This window comes from Ochotona curzoniae, unplaced genomic scaffold (assembly GCF_017591425.1).
Source record: "Ochotona curzoniae isolate NIBS_2020 unplaced genomic scaffold, NIBS_Ocur_1.0 contig_43, whole genome shotgun sequence".
Taxonomy (NCBI): Eukaryota; Metazoa; Chordata; class Mammalia; order Lagomorpha; family Ochotonidae; genus Ochotona; species Ochotona curzoniae.
Window position 1 is genome coordinate 29,304,989 of NW_024466218.1, and position 27,324 is coordinate 29,332,312.

At 42.0% G+C, this 27,324-nt stretch overlaps 1 protein-coding gene and 1 long non-coding RNA gene across 2 annotated transcripts in view; one reads left to right on the forward strand and one right to left on the reverse strand.

Moving 5' to 3' along the window:
* CDH20 (cadherin 20) overlaps positions 1–24,540 on the forward strand; it is a 49,047-nt gene extending 24,507 nt beyond the window's left edge. Inside the window, exons 6-11 of the mRNA XM_040984746.1 lie at positions 98–351; positions 9,118–9,254; positions 10,967–11,088; positions 12,812–12,929; positions 18,841–19,092; positions 22,984–24,540. Coding sequence (XP_040840680.1) covers positions 98–351; positions 9,118–9,254; positions 10,967–11,088; positions 12,812–12,929; positions 18,841–19,092; positions 22,984–23,489 — 1,389 coding nt within the window. The 3' untranslated portion in view covers positions 23,490–24,540. The remainder of the gene's footprint in view (positions 1–97; positions 352–9,117; positions 9,255–10,966; positions 11,089–12,811; positions 12,930–18,840; positions 19,093–22,983) is intronic.
* The window catches only part of LOC121159575, a 41,763-nt gene that overhangs the window by 7,388 nt on the left and 7,051 nt on the right, over positions 1–27,324 (reverse strand). The window lies entirely within an intron of this gene.

Consider the following 27,324-nt stretch of genomic DNA (forward strand, 5'->3'; position numbering starts at 1 on the left):
AGGTATACCCATCAGCCATCAAAATTGAACATCTTTTGAAACCTGAATATGTTTTGCTTGTTAGTGGTTAATCAGTTTACTTTTCATTGTTTTCCAGCCACTGAGTTTTGAAAGCAAGAAAAAATACACCTTACAGGTGGAGGGAGCCAATCCTCACCTACAGATGCATTTGCTGTACCTGGGCCCCTTTAAGGACGTAACGACGGTGCACATCAATGTGGAGGACGTGGATGAGCCCCCCGTGTTTGAACCTGGCTTTTATTTCGTGGAGGTGCCTGAGGATGTGGCAATTGGGACAACCATACAGATCATTTCTGCCAAGGACCCAGATGTGACCAACAACTCCATTAGGTTTGTCAACACAGTTCACCTTTTCCTTGAATCTTGGAATCTTCTCTTCCCTTGTGCATAATTTTTCAGCACTTTTCTCTTTGCTTTTTTCTTTTATATTTCATCTCTGAAGACTCTGAGTTTTTACATTTAAATAGCATGGCTTTGTTAATGCTGTTTAAAAGAATCCAGCTCTCTTTTGGTTGGTTCAGATGTACACACACCTTAGTTCTCAGTTTCAGTCCCACTGAGTGTTGGGGATGGGTATTCTGCACTGATGTTGGGACTGGGTCAGCAATATCTCCGCCATGAGCCATTAAAAGCCAGGAACAGCCCCAGAGTAGCACCAATCTAACATTTCCCTAGACATTGCCTATAAAACCAATTTCAATTGGGAATCATCACTTCAAATAAAACATAGCTGAACATACAGATATCAACACATTAAAAATGGCTAAGTGGGAAATAAAAATCATCATTATACGTTCTTTCAACGTTTATGAACTTCTGACATATTTCAATTCTTAAAAAATGGGAAAAATAATGCCTATTGTATGTGACTAGACATGAGCTTCACAATTTGCTGCACCAAGATAAATTTATTTCCTAATGTCATTTTCCATGAACTAATTCAGTTGCCCTCATGTATTTCTATATAGTACATAAAGAGCAGAGAAAATGGTGCTGTTGTCAGTGGCTGTGACGACCCATAAACTGACCACATAGAGCTCTGTACTGCAAACTCAAATACCTGTCTCTTCAACGTATGTTTTTTAAAACCAAAGATTCCAAACCAAAAGCTTCCCTCTTAAGAACAGGAGGAGTGTTCTCACAGCCATGGCCTTTTCCCATCAACTCTGGGAACAAAGCACAAACAACTGGTGGACAGGTTGACACGTCAATCATCCAGAGCAACCGCCAGACCTCTGAAGCCCGCCACCAGGACCAGGGGGCCAAGGCTATCTGAAGCCATCTGCCACATTGCTTGTTAAAAGACACACAGTAAAACGAATCTGGGGCTTCAGCACAGATCACACATTTCAAACATACTCCAACTTACACATGATTCTTCTGTCATCTGGCTATTTCTCTCAACTGGTACTCTTTTAAATTTAATGAAAGCGTGTATTTGTAATTTAACAAGAATGGTTCTCTCCAGAGAGTAGGGGCAAATCCAGTTAAAAGATGTTCAATCACTAAAACAACTAAAATCATTTTGTCTGAATTCTGATATTCAATATTAAAGCAATTAATCTTTCTATTATGAGTTATAACAACTTTTATAGAAGTGATACCTTAAATTTTTAAATGTGAAATAGGATAGGAAGAAGTCAGAGAAACCATATTATCCCCCCCCAAAAAAACATAGTGAAAATGAAGTAAATTTTATTATAAACTCGATTTTCTGAAGCCAGCAATACATCATTTCTAGTTGTAATCTATTTATTATATACCTATTAATGTGTAACAGATTAATATATTCTAATCAGAGAAGATACTATGAGGAAAATATGTGAACATAATAACATAGCAGGCTGAAATTAAAGATGTACAAATATAGATCCCATTCCTAATGGGATCTGTCAGATTCGCTAACAGTGCGTCTACATCTTCTTCCCAGATGCTGACGCTGGACCCCCTTATGACGTGCATCTGACATGCATGCTCTTACAAGTTACTACTAAAAATCAAACACAAGACTGCAAAACACACATTTACATTTGCCCCTACAGTGTATGAGGGTACTTCAGAAAGTTCAGGAAAATGAAGTCAAAAGTTTATTTTTGTATGAAAAAAAAACTTTGAAATTTATGCACAGTTCTTATACTGCAAATTCTTCATAAACTTGAGACAGTTCATATGCATGGACTTCAAAATTTTTTGCACCAAGAAGACCTTATTTTTAAATTCTATTTTTCCATGAAGTTTTGATGTTCAGTATTTGAGATGAAACTCTTTTGTGATTTCAAGATATCTCTAGAAAAGAAAAGGAGAAACACCAGCAGCTCTACATTCTGTACAGACATGGAACAAAATGAGGTAGAAAGAAATGTCTGGCTTACAAGAAATACCCTTTTAGATAATGAGCCAGGTGTAGATCATCTATCTGCCAGCATGTGTATCAGTGTCCAGTGCTCCATCACGGAGTACCTGGCTATTCCAGTAGAGCCCAGTCACAGAGACCACGAGAATGAACAGGCTGGTGGCACAGAGTAGGACCCATTGGGCTATTCTGGGGTAGGATTCTAGATCCTCAACAAGAAACTGGAAAAATCCAGGGTCCCAGTTCTGGGCAAGACAAGGGCTCAGGCATTAGGGACAATGTGGAATTTCAGCAAAATGTGTACAATGTTCCCTCTGCATTGTGATCACAAAAGGAAAAATTGAAAGAGAGACCAGAATTCCTACTGCTTGATGTAAGGTTTTGTTCTGCCGACAACAACAAAGAATGGTCCCTGGGACCAAGCAGAATGTCAAGTTCCTAGATATTCCAAATCAAAGCACCTAGGGGCCAGTGCTATAATATAGCAGGTAAACCCACTGTCTGTGGCAATGGTATGCCATTTGGGTGCCAGTAAGTGTATTCAAGCTACTTCTCTTCTGGACCAGTTCCTTGCTAAGAGCCTAGGAAAGGCAGCAAATGGTAATCCAAGTGTTTGAACCCTTGTCACCCACATTGAAGACCCAGAGGAAGCTCCTGGCTACTGGCTTGGGCATGTCCAGCCCCAGACACTGAGGTCATATGAAGACAGAATGGTGTATGAGAGCTCCCTATCTCTTCACCTCCCTCTCACTCTGTAATTCTGACTTTCAAAGAGGTGAATAAATCCTTAGAGAGAGACAGAGAGAGAGAGAGAGAGAGAGAGCAAGAGAGAAAAGAGAAAAGCACCTAAGAGTCAAATCACTGACTACCATTTAATAAATCCAGTAGGGAACTGATTTCCTCTGTTATCATTCCCTAAATTACTCACTTTATCCCTTTTTTCATACAATCTTTATTTTATTGTAAAATAATTTATGTATGCTATATACAAGATTGCTATCTAATTCATCCTATGCATTTTTTTGTTTCAAAGAATGGCATTAGATTACTAAAGCATAAATCATCAGAAAAGCAACATGGACAGGCCTTTGGCATAGCAGCTGAATTGCCTGAGGTGCCCACATCCCACACCAACATGCCTGGATTTGAGTCCCAGCTCTGCTTCTAATTCTGCTTCCTGCTAATACATTCCCTGGAAGGCAGCAGTAACGATCCAAGTACTTGGATCCCAGCTACCTAAGAGGCAGACCCAGAAACAGTTCAGATTCCTGGCTTTAACTTGGTCCAACTCTGACTCTCACAGGCTTTTGAGAGTGAACCCTCTAATTCAATTCTCTCACTCTCTCCATCTCTCTGCCTTTCAAATAGATTAAAATGGTTTAGAAAAGCAACATACAAGAACCAGCTTTGCGGCACCAGTTCAAGTCCTGGCTATTTAGTTTCTGACCTACTACCCAGGAATGCACAAAGGATGGCCCAAGTACTGAAGTCCCTGCCACTCAATGGGAGATCAAGATGGAGCTCTGGGAGCCTGCTTCAGCCTGGAGAAGCCCTGGCCATTGTGGTCATTGGGGAGTGAGCCAGCAAATAGAAGATAGTTTCTCTCTCTCTTGTTCACTCTCTTCACCAGAGTTTCAAACAAATAAATCTTTTCTTAAAATGTTTGTGGAATAGGGAATGCAAAAGTATAAAACAATTGGACATTTAACCAAAAATTAAAATTTCATGGATAAAAGAACACTGAACATTAGTGGAGGTTACTAGGATTTGTATAATCTTTTTAGAGTCAATTCTGTGTTCAAGTATATAAACTAGTTGTCATTTAAGCCCAAAAATGAAGTCTGCAGACTTATATTCATTTAAACACAGTCCGGATCCCCTGGATTTTTAATAAATGTTCAAGGAAGTTCTGGCAACCAGATATTGAACAATTTGGCAAGTGAAACAGAGCTCTCCTCATGTGGAAATGGCTCATCCTGCTGTGCCCTCCTTCAGGGCATGTGTACTCAGCAAGCCTGCTAGTCATGCTCTGCTCTAAGCTGTCGCCACATCCAGAGACCTTGTCCTCTGCCAAGCAACAAGCAGGGAGCCCGACAGTGAAGCTTTGCCTGAGGCAATTTTGCATTCACATGTTGTCATGTTATGCTTGTCCTGCTGAGAGTGGTTAGAGAACTATGGTGAATGAGAGAGAGAGAGAGAGAGGCATCTAGACAATGCACCAGCATATCCCAGTGTCCTCATTTTCCATCTGTGTCTTGCACTCCTTTGCTTTCTTGAGTCCTGACCCATGGCCCGTGTTCCACTCAGAGAAAGGAATGCCCCCAGTGGCCTCCCCGCAGGTCTCATGCCTAACAACTAACGTCCTTGGCTTGCACATGATGGGAATCCATAAGGGCACTGTGACACCAGTGGCCCCACTTCCCATCCAGCCTTCTGCCTCTGGCCTGGGAAAGCAGTCAAGGATGGCCCAAAGCTTTGGGGCCCTGCACCCACGTGGGAGACCCAGAAGAAGCTCCTGGATCCTGGCTTCAGATCGGCTCAGCTCCGGTTGTTGCGGCCACTTGAGGAGTGAATCATTGGACAGAAGATCTTTCTATCTCTTTCTGTATATCTGACTTTCCAATAAAAATAAATAAATCTAAAAAGGAGAGGTCACAGGCACATAAACATCTTAATTTGCTTCATTAAATTCCCTCCCAGAGTCATAAACTAGAATATTTCTAACTTCCCTATACCTTATTCATTTATTTATAACTTTACTTCCTAACAGTCATGCTGAATCTTTGCAGAACAGAACATTTTATAAAATACACAAGCATGAACATGTACATACTGTGTATATACACACATATACATACTTTATAGCAAAAGCTTTACATCATAGCCCATCATACTGATTTCACAACCCCCTAACCTAGATTTGGAAAAACAACGCATTAAAGAAATTTCTTATTCTCACTAAAATTGTAGTTTCTCTGTCTCAACAATTTTAAGAATATGTGCTGCAATTGCTAGCAACTTTAAATAGAATTTGTAACCCAAATCAGTCTCTGGTGCCTATTTAAACAATTTCTAAGAACAGTTATAATTCCATATACATGGTGTCAAATCTTATCTCTGTAAACTACTACCCATGTAATTGTATAAAAGTGACTTAACTTCCCTAAGCCTCTTCCTAAGTTTCTTTAACTGTTGAGATAATAATTGCTTCTCAGAGATAACAAAAAAAATTTAAAAGAAACTATTAAGTCCACAGTATGGTGTCTGGTTCAATAAGTGAAACTATTATTAACTACTGGCCATTTTCTTATTGTTGAGTATTTGAGTTCCTTTTTTGTTACTATTCAATGTATGATTTGCAAATGTATTATATTCCATGGATTTTCTCTTCAGTCTGTTGGTTGTTTTTTGGGTTTAGGAGGGTTATTTTGGATTTTTGTTTTGTTTTGTTTTTGCTGCACGAAAACTATTTAGGTTCATGTAATTCCATTGTGTTTTTGTTTTGTGGTCTATTTGGAAATATTTTTAAGTAATAATTTCCCAGGTCCAGGTCTGATACATTTTCTTCTGATGTTTTTACTGTCATGTTATAGTTCCAGCTCTTACAACTGAGATTTTAATCCATTTTGAAGTGATCCTTCCATAAGGAGGGTCAGCTAAGGTCCAGTTTCATCCTTCTTTATTTGAACAGCAGTGTTCCAGTACCATAAATGAGAAATTGTCCTTTCTTCAGTGTGTGCTTGGCAACTCTGTATCAAACCAATTGAGTATAATTGCATGGGATTATTTCTGGGTCCTCTATCCTATGCTCTTGGTCTATGTGTCTGTTTTTATGCCAGTCCCATCCATGCTGTTTTGAATACTATAGATTTGCATTTTTGCATTGTTTTGAATCAAGATAAATATCCTAACATAAAAAATGGGGAAAAAATCCTCAATAAGCATTATCAAAAGAAAGAGTGCAAATGATCAAGAGACACATTAAAAAAAAACACAAAAACCATTAATCATCAAGGAAATGCAGATTAAAACCACAATGAAATAATACCTCTTACCTATTGAATTAACTATGATCAAAAGATAAAAGATATAATGTATTGGCAACAATGCAAAGAAAGGAGTACCCTTGTACACTGTCAGTAGAAATACAAATACAGCCAATATGAACAACAGTATGGAGGTTCCAAAAAAATCAACATAAAATTACTCTATGATCCAGCTATCCCACTTTTAGTTATAAATTCAAAACAGCTGAAATCAGCATGTGAGGTATTTGCACTCTCATGCTTATTGCAGCACTATTCACAGCAGCCAAGATGTAGAAACAGGGTGCCCACCCACAGAGGAATTTAACGTGATCTGTAAACACTGAAACACTACTCAACCTGAAGAAAGGAGGGTGGGTACACTGCCAGTTAGGATAGAATGCCTGGGTTCAAGCCCCCGCTCTACTCGCAATCCCAGCTTCCTAGTAAGGCAGATCCTGGGAGGCAGCAAGGATGACTAGGCTTCTGCCACTCACATGGAGACGTGCCTTGAATTCCAGACTCCCAGCTTCGACCACAGCCAGCGGTCATTGCAGGCATCTGGTCAGTGAACGGAGGATGGCAGTTCCCCTTCTCTATCCATCCCTTTCTTACTCTTTTGCTCTACCTCTCATAAATTAACAAAAACATTTTCCCAAAAGAAGAACATTCTTTTTGCCATTCTAACGTATGTATAAAATAATGCTGTCCTACAGTAAACCATAACTGTCAAATTGTTCTTTAAAAATTTCTGTCATTTTGGATGACATGGATGAATCATTTAAAAAACAATATACTAAGCAAGTCAGGACAGAAATCACTTATTACCTGTCTCACCTATATGTGGAATTGTCAAAAGTCACACCCCTAGAGGAGAGTGGTGGCTAAAAGAGGACGGGGGAGGGGGAGTGCACAAGTAATGGAGAGATGCTGGTTGGTGCACAGAGTTCCAGCCAGGCAACAGGAGGCGTTCTGGCTGTCTGTTGTATCACACTGTAAGCATGGTTAATAATAAGATGTACTATGATTTCAAAACTGCTCAAAGGACATATTTTTTGAAAGGTAGACAGAGAAACAGAAAGAGGTATCCCATCTGCTGACCCACTCCCAAAGCCCTGAATCAGCTGAGACTGGCTCAGATCAAAGCTAGCTTTGATGGGTGGCAGGGATTCAATTATAAGAGTAGATTTTAAGTGTTCTTAGGACAAATAAATTATAAATATGTGAGACAACGGTGATAGATACGGTATATGCAAGTGCTGAAACACATTATACCCCACAAACAGATACAAGGATTATTTATGAAATTAAGGCTGTCCTTTACCAAGGACTACTTAACAGTCTCAAAGATAGTTCTCAATCATGCTTATATAAACATACAGCTGGGGCTGAAAACAGAATCAACCACCAGCTGATCAGGGCCATGGACTGAGCCGGGCCCTGTACCTGCTAGTACATACAAGAATCTGGTCTAAGAACACCTCAGACAAAGTTTCTCTGGAGATTTCCCCAATCGAAATGCTGGACTTAGAACCCTAACCAAGAAAAGAGAGAAGACAGAACAGGTCAATCAACCATCTCCCTGCAATCAAGACACACACTGGTCCAGGCTCAACATAAGCGGGGGAAGCACCGAGTGAAGTGCACTACCTGAACACAAAGTAATTTTTGTTATGGAACATCTGCTTGTTCTACTTCGTCAATTACATACCTTACATGACATTTTCCAACAGGCTGCACCCCATAAGTTCATAAAAAGCAGGCTTATGTACAATAAGCAACCAAGACTGCCTGTTTCATCCTGCTGAAAGCATTCCATAGATAACGACTCCTCAACTATAAATGCCATTATTGTGTTGGCCGGGAGGTGAGTCATTAACACCTTTACAAAGGGCCTGTGCAAAGCTTTCCTTTCCAACAGGATAATACTAATTTCAAGGACTAAAACTACTAAACTACATGTTTACCCATTTTCAGTTTAAGATCAATCTTTGAGAAGGCCTTCACATGAAAGTTATTATAAATTTATATATGTGTGTGCACAAACACACACACGACAGTATTCGAGGTGTTCCAAAATGCAAGGTTTTAAGCTTTAAATAGCACAAAGTGAACTTGGAATAGTTTCCAACTGCCACGGGGTGGGCACTGCGGTACACTGCGTTAAGCATTTGTTGGAGAGGCCCACATCCAATCTCAGGTTTGCCTGATTCTGGCTATTTCATTTACAATCTAGCTTCCTGCTAATGTGCCTGAGAAGGCAACAGATGACTCAAGTTCTTAGTCCATATTGCCCATGTGAGAAACCTGGATGCAGTTCCTGGCTTCTGGCCTGACCTGCTTAAGCCCCAGCTGATGCAGCGTGAGCATTATGTGTCTCAATCTCTCCCTCCCACCTTTCATCTTTACCTCTCTATCACTCTGCCTATTGAAGAAATAAAGCTTTAAAAAGTAATAGCTTAGCTGCCCTAAGAATCTCAGATTCTTTATTAGCATTTTTTTTTCAGTGAGGAAACTGAAGTAATACTTTCCATGTGCAGGTTTTGGAAGAGGGCTCTTAATTGTTAGTGTGAGAAAACTGAAGACACCATCTTCTAATTCACAGCACAGAACTGGTGCAGTTAGGGATTGTCCACATAGCACTCATTCAGCTCTTTGTGCAGGATGCAGTTGGAAGTCTACCAGATGAACTCACTTACACGCTTCATGTCTTTATAGATACTCCATTGACAGAAGCAGTGACCCTGGAAGATTTTTCTATGTCGATATAACAACAGGTGCTCTAATGACTGCAAGACCCCTAGATCGAGAAGAATTTTCTTGGCACAATATCACTGTTCTTGCTATGGAAATGAGTAAGTAACATAACAAATTAGTCTCCATTTGGGAACAAAATGTATTACAGAATGTGGACGTTTCTAGAACTCATAGCAAAAATTTTATTTTTTAAGGGAAGAAATGAAAATATGGTTTCTACTTGTGGCATGGGAAAGCAACTTTGGGACCCTACATCAACATCCAAGACCTGGAAGAAGCTCCTAGCTCCTGGCTTCAGACTAGCCCAGCTCCTACAGCTGTGGCCATTTAGGGAATGGATGAGCAGATGGAGGATCTTTGTCTCTCCTTCTCTCTGTAAATCTGCCTTTCCAATAAAAATAAATCTTTTAAATAAATAATTTTTTTAAAGGTACAGAAAAATGAACCAGAAGAACAATACATTCTGAGATTTTATATACCACATTTTCTGTGTTTTTAATTTTTTTAAGGTTTATTTATTTACTTTCATTTGAACGGTAGAAATAAAAGGGAGTAAAGGAGGCAGAGGGAGACAGCACTTCCATCTACTAGTACATTCCCCAGATGGACATAGAAGCTAGAGCCAGGCCAATCCAAAGCCAATAACTTCTGGCTCTCCTATGTGGCTGCAAAGGTCCCAAGACCGGGGCCATTCCTTCCTTGCTTCCTCATGCCATCAGCAGGAAAAAGGATCAGAAATGGAGCAGCCAAGAATCAAATTGGTACCCATATGGGATGCCAGTGCCACATGTGGAGGGTTAGCTTGCTATGCCACGAGGCTGGCCCCAACGTGTCTTTAATTTCTATTTTGTCTTCTTGGAGCGTCAGTATTGACACTGTGAAATTGATTCTTTGTGGCAATACCAAGCAGAAGATCCATTTCAGAATTACACATTTCTCCATTACTGACTATAGGAAAGACAGGATCGGGGATATACTTGATCCCTCAAAAGCCCCTTAGCCTCACTCAAAATAAATGTTCTGGGGCCAGCACTGTGATCCAGCAAGCACCGCCTGTAATTCCGGAGTCTTATATCTGCACTGGTTTGAGTCTCTGCCACTCCATTTCTGACCCAGCTCCCTTCCTATATGCCTGGGAAATCAACTGAAGATGGCCCGTGTGCTAGTATTCCTGCCACCCAAGCTCCCGAGTCTGGCCTGACCCAACACCCACTGAACCCATCTGTGAAGTCAATCAGCACATGGAAGCTTGCTGATCTGTAGCTTTCTCTCCCTCTCTGTAAGGGCCTTTCCAATAAGTCAATCTTTTAACAAAGGGAGGAAGGGTGTTATCTATATTTCAACAAAGAACTTAAAATTTGTTGAAATACAATTCAAAGAACTAATTATTTCATAGGAAAAAGGGTCACGCAGGCCACACCGTGTACATGCAGTGAGAACTGGGCTATTTTAAAGTCCAGGATTCAGATGGATCTGCTTCAACTCCAGAATTTAAAGTATGAGGAAAAGGAAATAAGTAGGAAAGTCAACTTTCTACAGTTCTTCTAGTGACACTCCCTCTACCTCAAGTCTCACCCTTCGCCTCTCACCCTGGAGAGCAAACCTGTCCACCTCATTCTGAGCTGCTTATGTCTGGCCACGTTCTAAGTGGGAACTTGTGTATGTATCCTATGCTTGGGTCACCATTTCAATGTGCTTTACTGATTCCTTTAAAAAGCCAGATTGGCCACGTAAATATCCAAGTCCAGCAAGGAGCTGGTGTTTTCCATGTACGGAATTCTTATCCTTGGTTTTCCTCGTGTTTCTGTAGATAATCCCTCCCAGGTGGGAAGTGTTTCTGTCTCAATCAAAGTCCTAGATGTGAATGACAACGCTCCAGAGTTCCCCCGATTCCACGACACTGTCGTCTGCGAGAATGCCAAGGCAGGGCAGGTAAGGGGCTGGCACGATGCACTGTGGCTAACCCAACATGCTGGATGATCGTCAATAACCAGATTGGCTATCAAAGACATTCTGACTCCAGAAAATACAGTTCACAAAACTGATTCCTCAACTTCTGTATACTGTATATCCACAGTTAGGATAACTATTCATGAGTCCACACTGCATTTTATAATTTAAATTGTGCTCTCACAGTGGCTTGATTCATAGCCACCTTTATAATGTGTATTCACAGCCTCTATAAGGGATCTACCCACCTTGAAACTGTTATGATCAACTATACGATCACATGCTGAATCTACAAATGACAGACCATGTAGAGGAAGAGCAGCTGGTCAGGACTTGAGCACTTGGGTTTCTGCCATGCACATGTGAGACCCATATGGCGTTTGAAGCTCCTAGGCTTAGCCCCACCCATCCTGGCTATTAGGGATATTTGGGAAATAAGCCAGCAGATTGAAGATCACTCTATTTTCAAATAGGATTAAAATAAATATACATTTTTAAAGGAAATATAAAGAGATTCCCAGCCCTTCAGGGGCACAGGTGATTCTGACTGCAACTGATTTATCTATGGGTGATTCTTCAATGCATGATTTATAGCCCTCCTGGAAGTTTTGTTTTGTTTTTCCAAACAAATCTAGAATAATTGCACTTCCAAATCTTTTGAATTTCTAGCTTGGAAAGACCTGAAATGTTATGCGGCTGATAACAAATTACAATGAAGAGTTTACAGCACAGGAAATGGGCATCATTATCATAAAGAAAGAAGGGTATGTGCTACATGTTTACATGAACAAAGACAAGAAAGCAAGTTTCAAAAAGAGAAGTTACTGAGCCACGCTAGCTGAGTCTGGAGTGAGCAGCTCCAAGACTTTAATAACATTTTTTCATGCATTGTAATAAATTACATACATGCACTTTTGTGTTACAAAACATAAGTATCTTATGACAAAGAAGACTAACTTTAATCTATAATATAAACAGGATGATAAGTAGCACAGTGAATTAAACCCCTCTCTTTCTTCAAAGGCTTCAGAGGAATCGTAGTCCTCGAAATTGATGGCACTTTAATCGCTTCATCCTTCATTTATAAATATGGTTTTCAACAGGCTATTTTATGTGATGCTTTCAAGTACAGCTGATCTGTGACTTTGCATTCAGGACATGAACCACATTTCTGTTATATTTGTCAACTTTAGTCCAAGATACAGGATACTGCAAATTCTATCCTTCAATTTAGGTTCTGAGAAATGTGAAGATTTTCCAAACTCTAGCTCAGGGAGGACACCTGGTTTATAAAGAGTCAGGTCTCCTTGTGTCTACCTCTCCCCTTCTCTATAATTCTGCCTTTCAAATAGATGAAATAAGCCTTTACAAAAACATACTGGGTGGAAGTAAAAACAACTAGAGACAAGCTAGATGTTGTAGAACCTCAGAGTCCTTTAGCCCGGGCTCACATTTACACTGCCTGAATATAGCTGGCAGCATTGCAGCAATGTTACATTAATATCTAAAATCTGAGCTATTTAGGTAACACATGCTTAGGCCTGATAATAAAACAAAATTAAATCTGGAATTGTGGGATGGCACAGAGACTTTCCAGGTAAGTTACACAATCACCTACTCCTCAGGCAAAAGCTCCTGAGATTTCCCTGGGTTCTCATGCTTTGTCCCTTGATCCAACTCACCTGATTTCATGTCCCTCCCTCAGCTAATCCAGACAGTGAGTGCAGTGGACCAAGATGACCCACATAACGGTCAGCATTTCTACTACAGCTTGGCTCCCGAGGCTGCCAACAACCCTAACTTCACCATAAGAGACAACCAAGGTAATCAGCTAGATAACTGGCTCTCCTTGTTTCTAAACAGCTTGGGCGGGATGTCGATATTGTTGGTTACCATGCCATACAAATGGTGTCAACATTCTTCTCCTGGAAGACAAAGCTAATTCCTAGTAGGTATCTTTTAAAGTTTTGTTTCAAAATATCAAAGACAAACAGTGCCCTCTGCTGACTTTAAAAGTTTTCACTCAGTCAGCTGACAAATGATTGATGCTGTGCCAGCACAGAAGCAAAACTCCTACCTTCATTCCCATAGCAGCCATGGTTCTGAAATAACGGGAAGAAAAATTGATTGAAAAACGCACTGGGTAAAGAGAAAAACCGGAGGCAATATTTCCAAACAAGAACCAAAAGGGAAAACAGTGGAAAGTTTACAGAACAGAATGGAGATCAAGACTAGCAGAGACAACAAAGGGCAAAAACAGAACACAAAACAGCAGCTTCACCAGTGAAACAACTCTATTTTTGAATGATTTAGACACATCAAGGCAGGGTTCCTACCACAAAAAAACACTCTTACTACAGCTTTGTCGAAAGAGTGTTTTAGGCCTGACTTTTCCATCTAGCATTCAGATCAGTTAAGGGCTTACAGCCCAGCGCCCTCTTCATTGGGCACAGATGGTAAATGGAAGGACCATTTAAAATAATTTTTAAATTATCTGCTTCATAGGGATACTCTGCTTTTTACCCATGATTTGCTTTGAGGAAAAGGTCAAAGCAATCGAAGAAATAATTTAGCTTTGTCCAGTGAGACCCTTCTGTTGTTAACTCTGCTACCAACTAGACAATTGATCTTGGGTAGAGCATCACTTCTCTGGGCTGCAACTGCCTAATGTTTACTCCAATTCAAAGTATTATCACCTTACAACAATTAAATACAACCTAAGAAAAGGCAAATGAAAAGTCACAAGTAGCATGGGTGGTCTTAGCCTCAAGCATCCATTAATTCAATTTGAAAGTATTAATTCTATAATATTCTTTTGCTATAAAGTTTTGAAAAATCTCAAACCTGCGCTCTTATAAATGGAGCATATTCTGCTAAATCATCCTTTCAACTGTTTACATATTATCATAAAATCACTATGTTCATTCAGAAAAGAAGAAGAATATGAATTATGACAGAAACGTAACAATTAAATATGCTGAGATTTTCATTGAGCCAATATTTTTAAATTATTATCTTCTTTATAGGGATACTCTGCAAAAACTAATTTCAGTCTCATTAGGATTGGTTTTATAAAGGAAATCTAGAGTGGGTAAGGAGAACTGCACATACTTTGTTTATTCACATTTTCAGCAGTGTCATTTCTGCAGCCTGGCATTTGTTAGAATCAATATAGAAACAATATGCACAGAAATGCTGCAAATTTCTTAAAGATGACTTTGGACACCAATTCACACACCCAAAACTCTGAAAAGCCAGAACAGGATGGCTATAAAAATAAATGACTCATTTCTTGGAAGACTTCCCAAAACTCAAGTCATCACGTCCTCTACAGAAAGCAAGAATTCCCATCTGTGACACTTTTCTCCCATGAGTTTGCTTTACTATGCTTCATCAAGAACTGGTCAACAACTGATTCACATCAAACACCTCCCACACCTATACCTGAACACGGAGCACGCCACCTAAGGTCAAGTCTTCTATACTTTTTCAGTCCCAACACATGAAAAGGATTGCGTGTCTAGGTACTTAACATTTTCTAAATAATTGTCCTGTATTTTGTTTTACTTGATATTGATAATAATTTTATATTTTAAGAGCATTCATAAATATTAAGAATATTACTAATATCTCTGATTCTTACAGTCCCACGTAATAGATGTGGAAACTAAATAAATGGGATGTGAGCAAGATCACATCAGACATGTCTAAGGTTTTATTAAGGAGTCTTTATTAACCAAGCATGGTGATAATACAGCATAATAGAAATAGCAAATCACAAGTCCATACGGCAATCCAACCAATCATAATCCAAAGGGAAAAAAAAATGGTCATTACCCTTAAGTTCATCCGTTAAGCTGAAGACCTATGTCCCAGCTTCCCCAACAGTATAAGTTATCCTAAGAGACATGCAATGAATAACCTGGACACACTTACAAAGCTGCAGACATTCACCTTTCCCTGGCTTCTCTGTCCACATTCCACTACTGCCAGAGGACTCACCTCTCCTGGAACTCCTGATAGTACACAAACCAGAAACAACATTACTATATCCACTGTCCCATCTAAGCAGTACACAGGGACCATGCATAGGGGATTACCTGTCCTGGGTCAGCAAAGAGTCGAGGTGCCAGAGTAACAGGAGCACCTGGCCAAAAAGAGAGTAAGCGCCCACTTCAGAGGCCTTTTAAAGGAGCTTGTGAGGGGAGTGACTACACAACAATGCATTACCATCCCCTCTCAGTTTATAGGTGAGTCACAGGTGGGCAGGAGCGAATACCTAAGTGTTGTGAGTTAAGGAGTTGATTAGCGCTCATTGGGATGGGCAGGAACAGAGACTGGGCTTGTAGCTAAAAACACCTGGAATAATTGGAATCATCTGTATCCAATATCTTGGCTAAATTAGAACGTGGGGGGAAGAGTATACAAGGAGAGGTGAAAGAGCAAGAAAGGGAGAGTTTGCAGAGACTTCTACCATCACTGGCTCCATAACAGCTCAAGATCAGAAAATAAATAAGCAGTAACACTGGGGCGACAAATTGGGCACACACACGTTACTTCAGAAACAAAGCTTGGGCCACAGCTGTGGTACAACTAGTTAAGCCATGCCTGCAATTCCACATCAGAACACCAGTTTCAGTCCCAGCTACTCCGTTTCTGATCCAGCATCTTGCTAATGTGCCTGAGAAAGCAGGGAAGATGAACCAAGGGCAGGAGTTACTGCTGCCCCCATGCAAGGCCAGAATGAAGCCCCAGGCTCCTGACTTCAGCTTGGCCCTGTCCCAAACTTTGTAGCCATTTGAAGAGTGAACCAACCAATAGAAGACCTTTCTCTATCCCTCCCATGCCCTCTCTCATTGCTTTCAAACAAAATAAATCTTTAAAAAGAAACAAAAAAAGAAACAAATGTTCAAATGAGTTACAATAAAGTCCTAATTATTGCATTCAACAAAAATTTTCCAAATGATTATTTGCTGGAGCCCTTTCAGGACTGGATTCAGCAATGAAGACTGAGTGTGTCTGTCTATTGTTAAATTTCAAATAATTCTTAGGTCAACAAATACATAACATGTAACAGATATAATGCTTTCACAAATTCTACTTTGGTCAACTTTTGTGATTTTACTTATTTGAAAGGCAGAAGGGAAAAGAGACAGAAATGTCATCCATCCACTGGTTCACTATCCAAATCAGGACTGCTCTCAGCCGAAGCCAGTATCCAGGAGCTTCCTCCAGGTCTCCCACACGATGCAGGGTTCCAAGCACTAGGGCCATCACGCTTCCTCGTAGGTGCACCAGCAGGGAGCTACATAGGAAATGGAGCAGCTGGGACTCTAACTGGCACCCATATGGCTATGCCACCATCACAAGTAGCAACTTTATCCACTATACCACAGTGCTGGCCCCTGGTCAATTTTTCTAAACGTCTTTGGGTCTAGCCTTGATAAAAACCAAAAAAATAAATATTAAAAATAGTTGTTTCTAGAGAAAAAAATTTAATCTATGTACAAAGTTAAAACTATTAAACAGAATTAATAGTTCTTGGGGAGAAGTTTGGTAAACAGACTTAAGTAAGTTGCATGGCAGTGAAAATATAATTCCCAGGCTAGCAACCTATTGTTACCTTTTAAAAAGATAACAAAGAAAGGGAGAGAGGGAGAGATCTTCCATTTACTCATTCACTTCTCAAATGACCTCAACAGCTGCGGCCAGGCCAGAGCAGTACTAGGAAGCAGGAACTTCTCTGAGTCTCCCACATGCGTGACACGAGCCCAAGTATTTGGGTCATCTTCCACTACTTTTCCATGCTCAGGACACGAATAGGAATGGATCTGAAGACGAGCAGCTAAGTCTTCCATGTTCTTATGGGATGCTGGCATTGCAGCCAGCAGCATAACCCACTGCAACACAAAGTGGGGCTAGTATCTTTCTTGATTTAAAAAAGAAGAAGGAATTAGCTTTTATTACAGCAAGAAGAAATTACAATTACCTGAATAATTTCTGAGTTAATGTTACTAAATAACTGGTTGCAGAGAGGAAAGAGAATATTTTACAGTCGGAATATAGTTCAAATCCCACCTCTGCTGCTACCTAAGCTGGTTGCATTGAGCAAATTACAAATCTCTGAGTTTCTTATTCTAAAAGGGTAAATTATCATCTCATCAGATTGTTGTGATGCTTAAGTGAGATACTATGCACAGAACGCCAAGTACTGGTACACAAGCACTCAACAAACAACAGCTGCTACCAGGAACAAATAATAAAAAGGGGAGGCAAAAGTTCATTAGGGCATAATATTTTATAATGGCCAGGTTATGTTACAGAAATGAACACTGCCAAATCTTTGTGACTCAGAGCAACTAAAGCGGATTTCCTGTTCATGTACGCGTGCACTGTGGGCCTACAGGATTCGGACAGCTGACTACCAAGTGCAGTTCACTGGCCCGGGCTGTCTGGGTTTCTACCGCACTCATCTCAGTCACAACAGCAAAATGAGAGAGCACGACTACCATGCACCTCGTCTCTGCTTCCGTCCAGAAGTAACACAAATCACTTTTGCTCACAGCTCACTAAGCATATCACAGACATCTCCAAATTCAAGAAAGTAGAAAAATTATACTCCTTTCTTAGGTAAAAGAAGGGAAGGAGAATCAGAAATAGTGGTCATCACGGATAAAACTGACTTTAATTAGTTTGCTAGAATTCTTTGTGAAATTCCAGACTCTTCTCTGGTAAATGTGAAACAGAATCCAAGGAGCTTCTGTGTTCATACTGGCTTTGGGAGATATTTCCTGTACATCTCACCACATCTCTCAAGCTTTCCTCTACTGAAAAGGATCTGAGCTTTTAAAAAAAATACATTACGTTGAAATTCACAGGCCCATTCCATAAAACTTAAGAGCATAAAAAAAAAAAAACCAGATATGACAATAGGCATATTCAAACACATATACCGGCTTTGTACAAATATTTCTACTAGTTCAGTAATCCTATTTAAAACTGCAAGAAAAATAATTAAAACTGCTGGCAGGAACAAATTTTTGTCACGTTCGTATTAATTGCTCCGACTTGGACCACCACACAGGGAGAATAACATGGTGTGTCACAGGCTGAGATTTCCCAGAACCTCCTGCTGAACACGCAGGTTCAACAGGAAGCACAAGGGATTATTATACTGACAGTATCTGAGAGATACGGTGGAAGATGCAAATTTCAGCCACACTGACAAAACTAAGCAATCTGCCGGAGCCACACAGGCTCCTCGGCATCCTTTTCCTGGAGGTGCAGTGCAGCAGCAGCACTAGGCCCTGGCACGCTGCTGGGGAGGAACAAATGGGGACCACGGGTCACCAGTGACTGCTCATTTCTGTCAAGCTTTCCCAGGAACATTTTGGTTAGATCTGAAGTGTGACAGTTCGCCCTGGGCACTTCATGTCACAAAGGATAAGACAGACTCTCAAAAAAGGGTTTCTCTGCTGGGCCTCAGGGTTGTGCTTAAAAGCAAGCAAATATCTCGGTTTCAGAACCCAAATGCTGATCGAGGTAAAGCCGCCACGCCGGAGCTGAACACCTCCAGGGGCTGTTCCACCGCCCTTTTGTCTCCTTCCTACCCTCTGTCACTGCCTCCAATTCTCCTCAATCAAAAAAAAAAAAATTTCATTTGTTGCTTCTGCCATCGCCTTCTCCTCTCCTATCTTCACTCTTCCCTCTTTGGATCCTGGAATCTCTCCTCAGACAACACAGCCCGGATTCTAACCAGACGGTCGGGCTTCCGGCAGCGAGAGCAGAGGGTCTTCTACCTGCCTGTGCTGATCGCGGACAGCGGGGAGCCGGTGCTGAGCAGCACAGGCACTCTGACCATCCAGGTGTGCAGCTGCGACGACGACGGCCACGTCCTGTCCTGCAGCCCGGAGGCCTACATGCTTCCGGTCAGCCTGAGCCGCGGCGCCCTCATCGCCATCCTGGCCTGTATCTTCGTCCTGCTAGGTGAGTGGTGTCTGTCCGTTCACTGGGGTCCTGTAGTTATCTTGCTTAGTTATCAATGTCACCACCCTCACTCAACCATTCAAAACTGGTCTTCTACCCCATGCTCCCTGAAAGGATGGAAAAATAAGCCTGAGAAAAGTAAAGAAACCGAATACAGTGCCCTTTTTCAAGGCTCCTCTGCCAGAACCAAAGCACATAGATTCAATCAGCAGCACATCGTATGGACCAGGGCATCAGACTGAGAGCTGGGATTAAGAATACATACATCCTGGCCCTCACAAAGTAAGTTCATTCTGGCGTGCTAGAACCAAAATTACAATTCTGGACATGAGGATCGCCTCTACGAACCCCTTCATTTCCGACAAGTGGCAGATAAATCACAGTAAGTGTCAGGCCCAAAGCCACATGTGAGAGGCAGAACCAGGACTGACTGGAGACAGGCTGTAGACTGAGCAGCCCTGTGTCTTGGCTGCTCTGACCTTCTCCTGAACACTTGTGCCCACATTCTGGAGGCGGCAGGCAGAGTGAGTGAAGTGGGACACAACACCTTAGGGAGATGGGGAAAGCGCAGGGACCACTTCAAACAGAGCACCCAGGGAAGCACCCAGGGAAGGAAGTGAGGGGTTTCTGAAGAACCAGCTGTTAGAGACATTAACAACCCTCCCAGGCCCTGCACTCTCTAACAAAGAGCAGTAACTACACAGCGCCCATCTGCCTCTGCTGGCAAAAAGATGCAGTGATAGGCTGGTGGCACAGCACCGCTGGGGTCCTTCTTTCCTCCCTTCCGATCAGACTGCAAAGGCAGCCACCCGAATTCCCTGAGCAAAGGGCCGTTCATCCATGCAGCTGTCTTGTAACTTTGCAATCAAAAATAAATAGCTCATTAAACTCCTGAAACCAGCCACTCCTGTCCATATATCCCAGCTCTTCTGAATGCATTAACCAGTGCACCTGCACACATGCACACACATAGAAAGTGCTTACAGAAAATCAGGTAGTAATAATACTCAGCATAAAAGAAGTACCAGCTTCATACGAGGAATCCCTAAGGATTTAAATTAGAATACACCTTTCATATGTATGCCCTTGGTCCCAAGTTCACTCCAGACCAAGAAATTGTGTCAGATCCAAGAAAACACCTGATGTGAAAAATCTCAGCATTTGATTTTCTAAGTAAGTCTGTGGAATATGTTTCTTGAAACACATTTTAAAATATGACACACAGTTGCAATCTGTTGTCGTATTTCAGACGCAATATGAAAGGAAAATTACTATTACACTAACCTTTCCACGTCCTTGGACCCAAGAAAATTAGTTTCTAGGCTCCATGAATGACAAATAAAACCTCCCTGCAATTCCCTTCGTGTCCATAGGGTGGCACTGGCAGTCCTCCAATGCCAAACAGGTCTGCAAGAAGCCTTTGAAGAAACTTGCTCCTAGGAGAAATTTCTAGACTGACTGTCCTTATTTTTATCTTTGCAAAATGTTGTAAACTTACCCTGACCTACAAACAGCCATCATTACAAAGACTGAGTTAAGGAGATTGGCTCAGAAAGACACTTATGTTAGAGGTGATGTGCAAGCAAGCAATCATGCTATTGTCTCTCAGAAATCCATTAGGTCTTGTCCAATTTTACAAAATAAGTAAAGAGTTTTAGGAGCTAAATAGAACAGATGTACCTTAATATTCCCATAATTTTATTCATTCTTATTTCTAAAAGCACAATGTTCCACATTAAGCTGCTAAAATTTGAGTTGTGACTGACTTGTCAACAAAATATATTTTGTAAACAATAATCATACCAACATGACCTTGTGGGCGGTTTTCCTCATGTCTCAAAGACATAGCCAGTTCCTAGAGCATTTTGTAAGCCCTCCTCACCCTGCCATTAGTATCTAAAGGTTAAACATTCCCTGAACAGATTTTTCTATGGTTAGGGAATCAAAGAAGTCTTCCAGCTGAACAAGACCACTGTACTCAAAATCTGGCTTTCTGAGAATTATGAAAATTACTGTAAAAAAATAAGGTGCCACAGTCTTCAGGTTTTTTTTTTAATGAACCTGTTCTATAAACTGCTTAATCATCTATCACCATCAAAATTCTCTCTCTCAAATACTCAGTCATTTTTCTACTTCTGCTTTCTAACATTTTCTAAAATGCTAGCCTAGCCCAGCCCAAGGTCACCTGGTAGGCCTTCAGACAGCATTCACTGGCGACAGTTCCCTAGTCTGCAGGTGCTACCTGTGACCCTGCAGTCATCGTAACAACTGTCTGCCGGGAACAAGCAGCGGCGTCCGCAACCTCCTCGGACTGCAAACACACAAGCGCCAATGTGGCTTCCTGTTCATCAGAAAGCCTTTCAAACACTGAGTTTAGCAGCTGTTTACTGAGTGCCACAAACAGCCGGTTCGCTTAGAATCCATTTTTCCACCTGCATCAGTCCAATTCACGATGCACCCTTTAGTGTCCACATCAAACTCCACTTAAAGAGCTAAACTCTCAGTCCTTCAAATTCATGACTAATATTTCCACATCCAGAGAAAATACACGAAAGAGTATCTGATTGCTTCCTGGGTGTATATATTGTCACCCAAGCCGTTCAAGAAAATTCTAGATATTAATGATGCACATCTTCCTTAAATATTTTAGAAATCACCTTTCGGAGTTTTATTAGTCAGTCTGTACCCTCTTACTGCATGTGACAACTGTACCCCATTTTCTTCCCTAGACATCACCGGGTCTTACTCTGCAGGCTGTCAGACTGTCCCTGCCACCAGCTGCAGCAAAGCACACCAGGAAAAAAATCGATAGTAGTTCTACAGCTAAAACCTCAACACGCTTTCTGGGAAACATTTCAGCCACAGAGATAAACAGCTCAATGGGATTATGTCTATCTCTCCTTTAAACCCCAGTGAACACATCCCGGGGAGCAGGGCGAGGCCAAGGGGGAATGCTTTTGTTGGGATAAAATTTTATCCAAACCTGCAAGGGCACATCCAACAGTGTGGTGCTTCTTTGATAACATGAGAAATTATATAAAACGCCTCTGCTCACCCCTTCCCTTCCATGAACGCAGTTGAAGTCAGAAAGCCCCAACCACCTCCTCTAGTGAAAGGATTTTCTGAGGAATCGTAGGTGGCCAGAACCTGGGGACCAGGTATGTTCCCGCTCCCCTTGTTTGTTGTGTTGTTTGTTTCTTTTTTAGAGAAGGTGTTAGATGATGACAACTTTGGCCCATCCTTAGCCAACGCGTCTATATGCACATTTACTCACAATTTTTTGATACAGTAGCACCCTCTTAGGAAGTTAATATCAGACCAAATTCCACTACTGTAATAAGATTTGTGCTTTATAATAAGAAATAATATATATCACTGTATAAACTGGCAGCTGTTGTGTTTTGGTTGATTGGGTACATACAAACACACATACATCCACACGCAGAAATTCAGGGTAGCAACTTGATACAAGGGATGGCCTCGAACCGCTCCACGAAACCTGAGGCTTCCCTGGGTCACCAGGCGCCAGGGCGGAAGTGAGGGAGGACACCCCGCAGGCTGCGTCCCAGCCCACCCTCCCTGAGCACCCCCTCACGGCGGGGCAGGCCCGGTGTCCCCAGGCACGGCCTCCCCCAGTCACGCAGGCCTCCTCACGCACCGGCCTCCCCTCCGGTCCCGGGTCTCCTCACGCACCGGCCTCCCCTCCCGTCCCGGGTCTCCTCACGCACCGGCCTCCCCTCCCGTCCCGGGTCCCCACACGCACCGGCCTCCCCTCCCGTCCCGGGTCTCCTCACGCACCAGCCTCCCCTCCCGTCCCGGGTCTCCTCACGCACCGGCCTCCCGTCCCGCCCCAGCGCAGGTCCTCGGTAACCGCCGTCCCTCTCCCCGCAGTGCTGGTGCTGCTCATCCTGTCCCTGAGGCGGCACCGCAAGCAGCCCTACATCATCGACGACGAGGAGAACATCCACGAGAACATCGTCCGCTACGACGACGAGGGCGGCGGCGAGGAGGACACCGAGGCCTTCGACATCGCCGCCCTGTGGAACCCGCGCGAGGCGCAGGCGGGCGGCGCCCCCAAGTCGCGGCAGGACATGCTGCCCGAGATCGAGAGCCTGTCGCGCTACGTGCCTCAGACGTGCGCCGTCAGCAGCACCGTGCACAGCTACGTGCTGGCCAAGCTCTACGAGGCCGACGCGGACCTGTGGGCGCCGCCCTTCGACTCGCTGCAGACCTACATGTTCGAGGGGGACGGCTCGGTGGCGGGCTCGCTGAGCTCCCTGCAGTCGGCCACGTCGGACTCGGAGCAGAGCTTCGACTTCCTCACGGACTGGGGGCCTCGCTTCCGCAAGCTGGCGGAGCTCTACGGGGCCACCGAGGGGCCTGCGCCCGTGTGGTGACCGCAGCCTGGAGGCAGGCCGGCGGCCAAACCCACACGTTCTCGGCAGATGCTGTGCGGACCAGATGCAGCCGACCCCGTCCAAGAGCAATACTGTGCTGCAGGGGGAGAAGGGGCCGTGAGCCGGCAAGCAGAGCTCTCTCTCTCTCTCTGGATCAGCTTTACTAGGTTAGGTTAAGCTAGGTAATCAAAAGGAAACCCAGGATGAGGAAGGAATCGTCTCCACGTGTCATCTTTTCTTTTTCATCGTGTTTTGACATCATAGTCGAAAGCTTAGCGACCATTGCGTTACGGCAAGCTTAGCTTTTCCTTGAAGTTCTTCAAGGCTTCTCATTTTGTCAAACCTCCCCCCTACCCCACCTCCCAAAGGCTCTGGTCTTAAACTCGGAGATCGTGGCTGAAAGCACATAGCAAGTTCTACCCCTGCTTCCATTTGTTTTTTCCTCTTATTTCATTCGCCTAAATGGAAAAGTTTTGCCGGATAATCAAAACGCAGAAACCAACCCATGCAAAAGAAGCAAAAAAAAAAAAAGGGAAAAAGGTGCCTGGGTGAAATTAACCTTTTTGTTCTGGAGTGGGTGGAATTTTCTTCCACCGGTTTGAGACACGATAAAAATGAATCATTCTAGTATGGGAGTGGGTGGGAAAAGGAAGAGACATTGATTTTGCGCTCAGGTACCAATGGCTGGACCGAGAGTTGGCACTCCAGCTAACCTACGACCACCAAGTTAGCGGGCTCTTTGTGTCCTACGAAGCCGATCAAAACACAACCACAAAGTCTGCTTCTTTTGCACTGTAGATGTCTCTTCCATGTGCCAAATGTGGAGACCAGATGCTACACACGAAAGCCAAATAAAAGAAGTATCTGATGAAATCATGGGTTAGAGGGCTTTCCTGATCTGTGTGAGGTCATTCTAAGGGATGTTTACAACTGTAGATAACCTACTTGAACAAAAAAAAAAAAAATCAGTATTATAGAGAATAAATGGATGTAAGAATTACATGTATAAGTTTTGTATATTTGTTAATAATTTTGGTAATAAATATGATGTACTGCATCTCAGTACCTTAGCACTTCTTTTAATAAAAGCTAAACAGAAGGTGGAAGGTGGTTTTTGTGATCCTCACGTAAGCTCAGCCCGGGGTTGGGGCTGACTGAGAAGGCAAGAGCAATGATGAAGAAAGCAATGATGAAGAAAATGGTTTTTCTTTTTCTTCTCTCACCAAATGAATGCTATGGCTCACTGTTAAACTTCTAATGAATACTCTTCATTCTCCCATCTCTGAAAAGAGGAAAGGGTGCTTTGGTAAAACCAATGATACAATGATAAACTTGGCCCATTTTTGGATGTGTGAGAAAGTATTTGACATAACCAAGAAGACAAGCTGTTGTGCAACATTCATCTCCATTTTACTGGCAAATCAACTTCGGTCAGCTCATTAACTCTAGATGAACTCACAGAAGACTGGGCTCATATTTTAGTGCTCTGCTTGTCCTACAATAGATGATGTGGTCCTTTGTGTACATACATGCTTGCTACATGCTTAGTGGTTACATCATGGAAGGTAATCTTTTCTTTGGCCTAAAGGATGTTTTATACAAATATCCTCACAATTGAAAACAAATTGTGAACCAGTTTTCTGAGGACCCTGGTTATAGCAGTGGTTCTCAGATTTTAAGGTATATCAGAATCAACTGGAAGACTTAAAACTGTCTCACCCCCAGAGTTTCTGATTCCGTGGACCTAGGACAGTTTGCCTTGTCTCAGAAGCTCCCCAGTAATGTTGATGCTTCTAGCACAGGATCATGTTCAGTGGACCTCTGGCATGCAGTTACAGTCTCAAGCATGAAGATTACATTGTCTTCCCATTGGTACTGAGGCCCAAACCACTGAGTGGTGTTATGACTCTCTTCCAGTAGAAAGGACATACGGGCTGACGAAATGTGCAAGAAAACTTATGAGGGTCTGGGAGCCAGTGTGCACATTAACAGCCAAGTAGTTCTCATTTTCAACCTTCTGCATACTAACCTTTTCCTCTCATGAGTTCCTCTCAGAGGTCTCACATGCATTCTTTGAGGGTAGCATATAATTAAAAAATATTTTTTAAAAGCAAAGAAATAGCCCTAACTTCAGTCTAAACTAGTCGCTAACAATATAACAGCTATCTGAACATGGGCAAATAAACCTCCTTAACACCCTTCCTTTCTGCCATAGACCCAGAGGGTAATTTTATGACTATTTCACTTTGCATGTATTACAACTGGGAACAGCTGTTATGCTGTCCACAGAGGGTTATCAAGCTCCCACATCCTGCAAATGTGGTCCCCATTACCCTGGGCATGAAGTGATTAAACAGAACTTCCTGGATCTTCTGTTTCCTGGGAGGGCGTTTAATAGAGCAATACAAGAAGCATAAGGAAGAGGAGTTTTGTTTTAGCTCCTCTTCTAAGCTAAAAGAGACCCCTATGTTCTAAATGAGAATTAAAATCACTGTTCCACTGCCATAGTGTACCACTAATTCTTTTTTTTTAAATTATGTTTATAAAAAAATTCTTTAAAAAAAAAAAACTAGTGTACCACCAATTCTTAAAAACAACAACAACAAACCCTGTCCATGGTCTCTCCAAAAAAAGAGAAGACGACAAATAAATATCATCACTACTATACAGACAATGGATCGGGTTGAGCAAGAGAGCTTTAAAATTATTCAGCCATTTCTTTGTTAACAAGTTAACTGGTCTATAATTGATACGTTGGAAGGGAATAGAAGCATTTGTGGAAATCAACTGTCTTCTCAGTCTGAAAGTGTTTTCTGCATGAGACCACTAGCAAAGATAAAAATTTACAATGGACTTTCAACTGCAAAATGAAGAATATCCCAATATGGCTAATAGCAAAGGCAAATGTGGGCTAATCCACGCAAGAAGTACTCCATAGATTCTAAAAATAGTATGAGCAAGTGAGAAATCCATGCAAGCACATTGATTAAATGTTATCACTAGCCTGCTAGTCATACAGATCTAAGCCTTGAGATCAGAATTCTGAATATCCAAATAGTGCTGAATCCACATGTAGAGAGCCACTTCACAATTAGTTCTCATTCTCAAATCTCTTTGCCATCTTCATAATAGAATTTTAAAATCCTATTTTTTTAAAGATGTACCTACTTATTTGAAAGGCAGAGTTAGAGAGAAAGAAAGAGTAACAGAGAGAAGAGAGATCTGCCATTTACCTGTTTACTCCCCAGATAACCACAACAGCCAGGGCTGGTCCAGGCCAAAGTCAGAAGCTTGGAATTCCATCAGGGTCTACCACTTAAGTGGAGGGGTCGAAGCACTTGAGTCATCTGCTGCTTGCCTGGTACATCCAGCAAAGAGCTGGATGGGAAGTTCAGCAGCTGGGATTTGCCCTATAGAATGCTGACACAGAAGCTGCTAAATTTTTAAGGGTCAAGGTTCTGATATAAGCAATGGATAAAGTTAAGTCAAGGCGCCCTCCTTTCAAATTTATCTACTAGCAACATTTATTTATGTCTTCTGTAATTTATATTATGCAAAAGAAGAACTAGTTCAAATCATGTAGCTGATTATAACACAAAGATTTTTAAATCTTGCTTTCTGGAGCAAGAGGCCAGCACATTTTACTTTGATTGTTTGGACATACTTTGGTTCTGTAAGGATGCTTTGATGAATGATAGTAAGGGAATTTCTTCCACTCCAGTCCTTTGGCACTCTGGTCATCTTGCTGGTTCCCATGATGCCAAGGGTTCTACACCTGTTCCAGAAGGTCACAGACCACTTCTCTGTGTATATACACTCTTAACCAGCACAACTA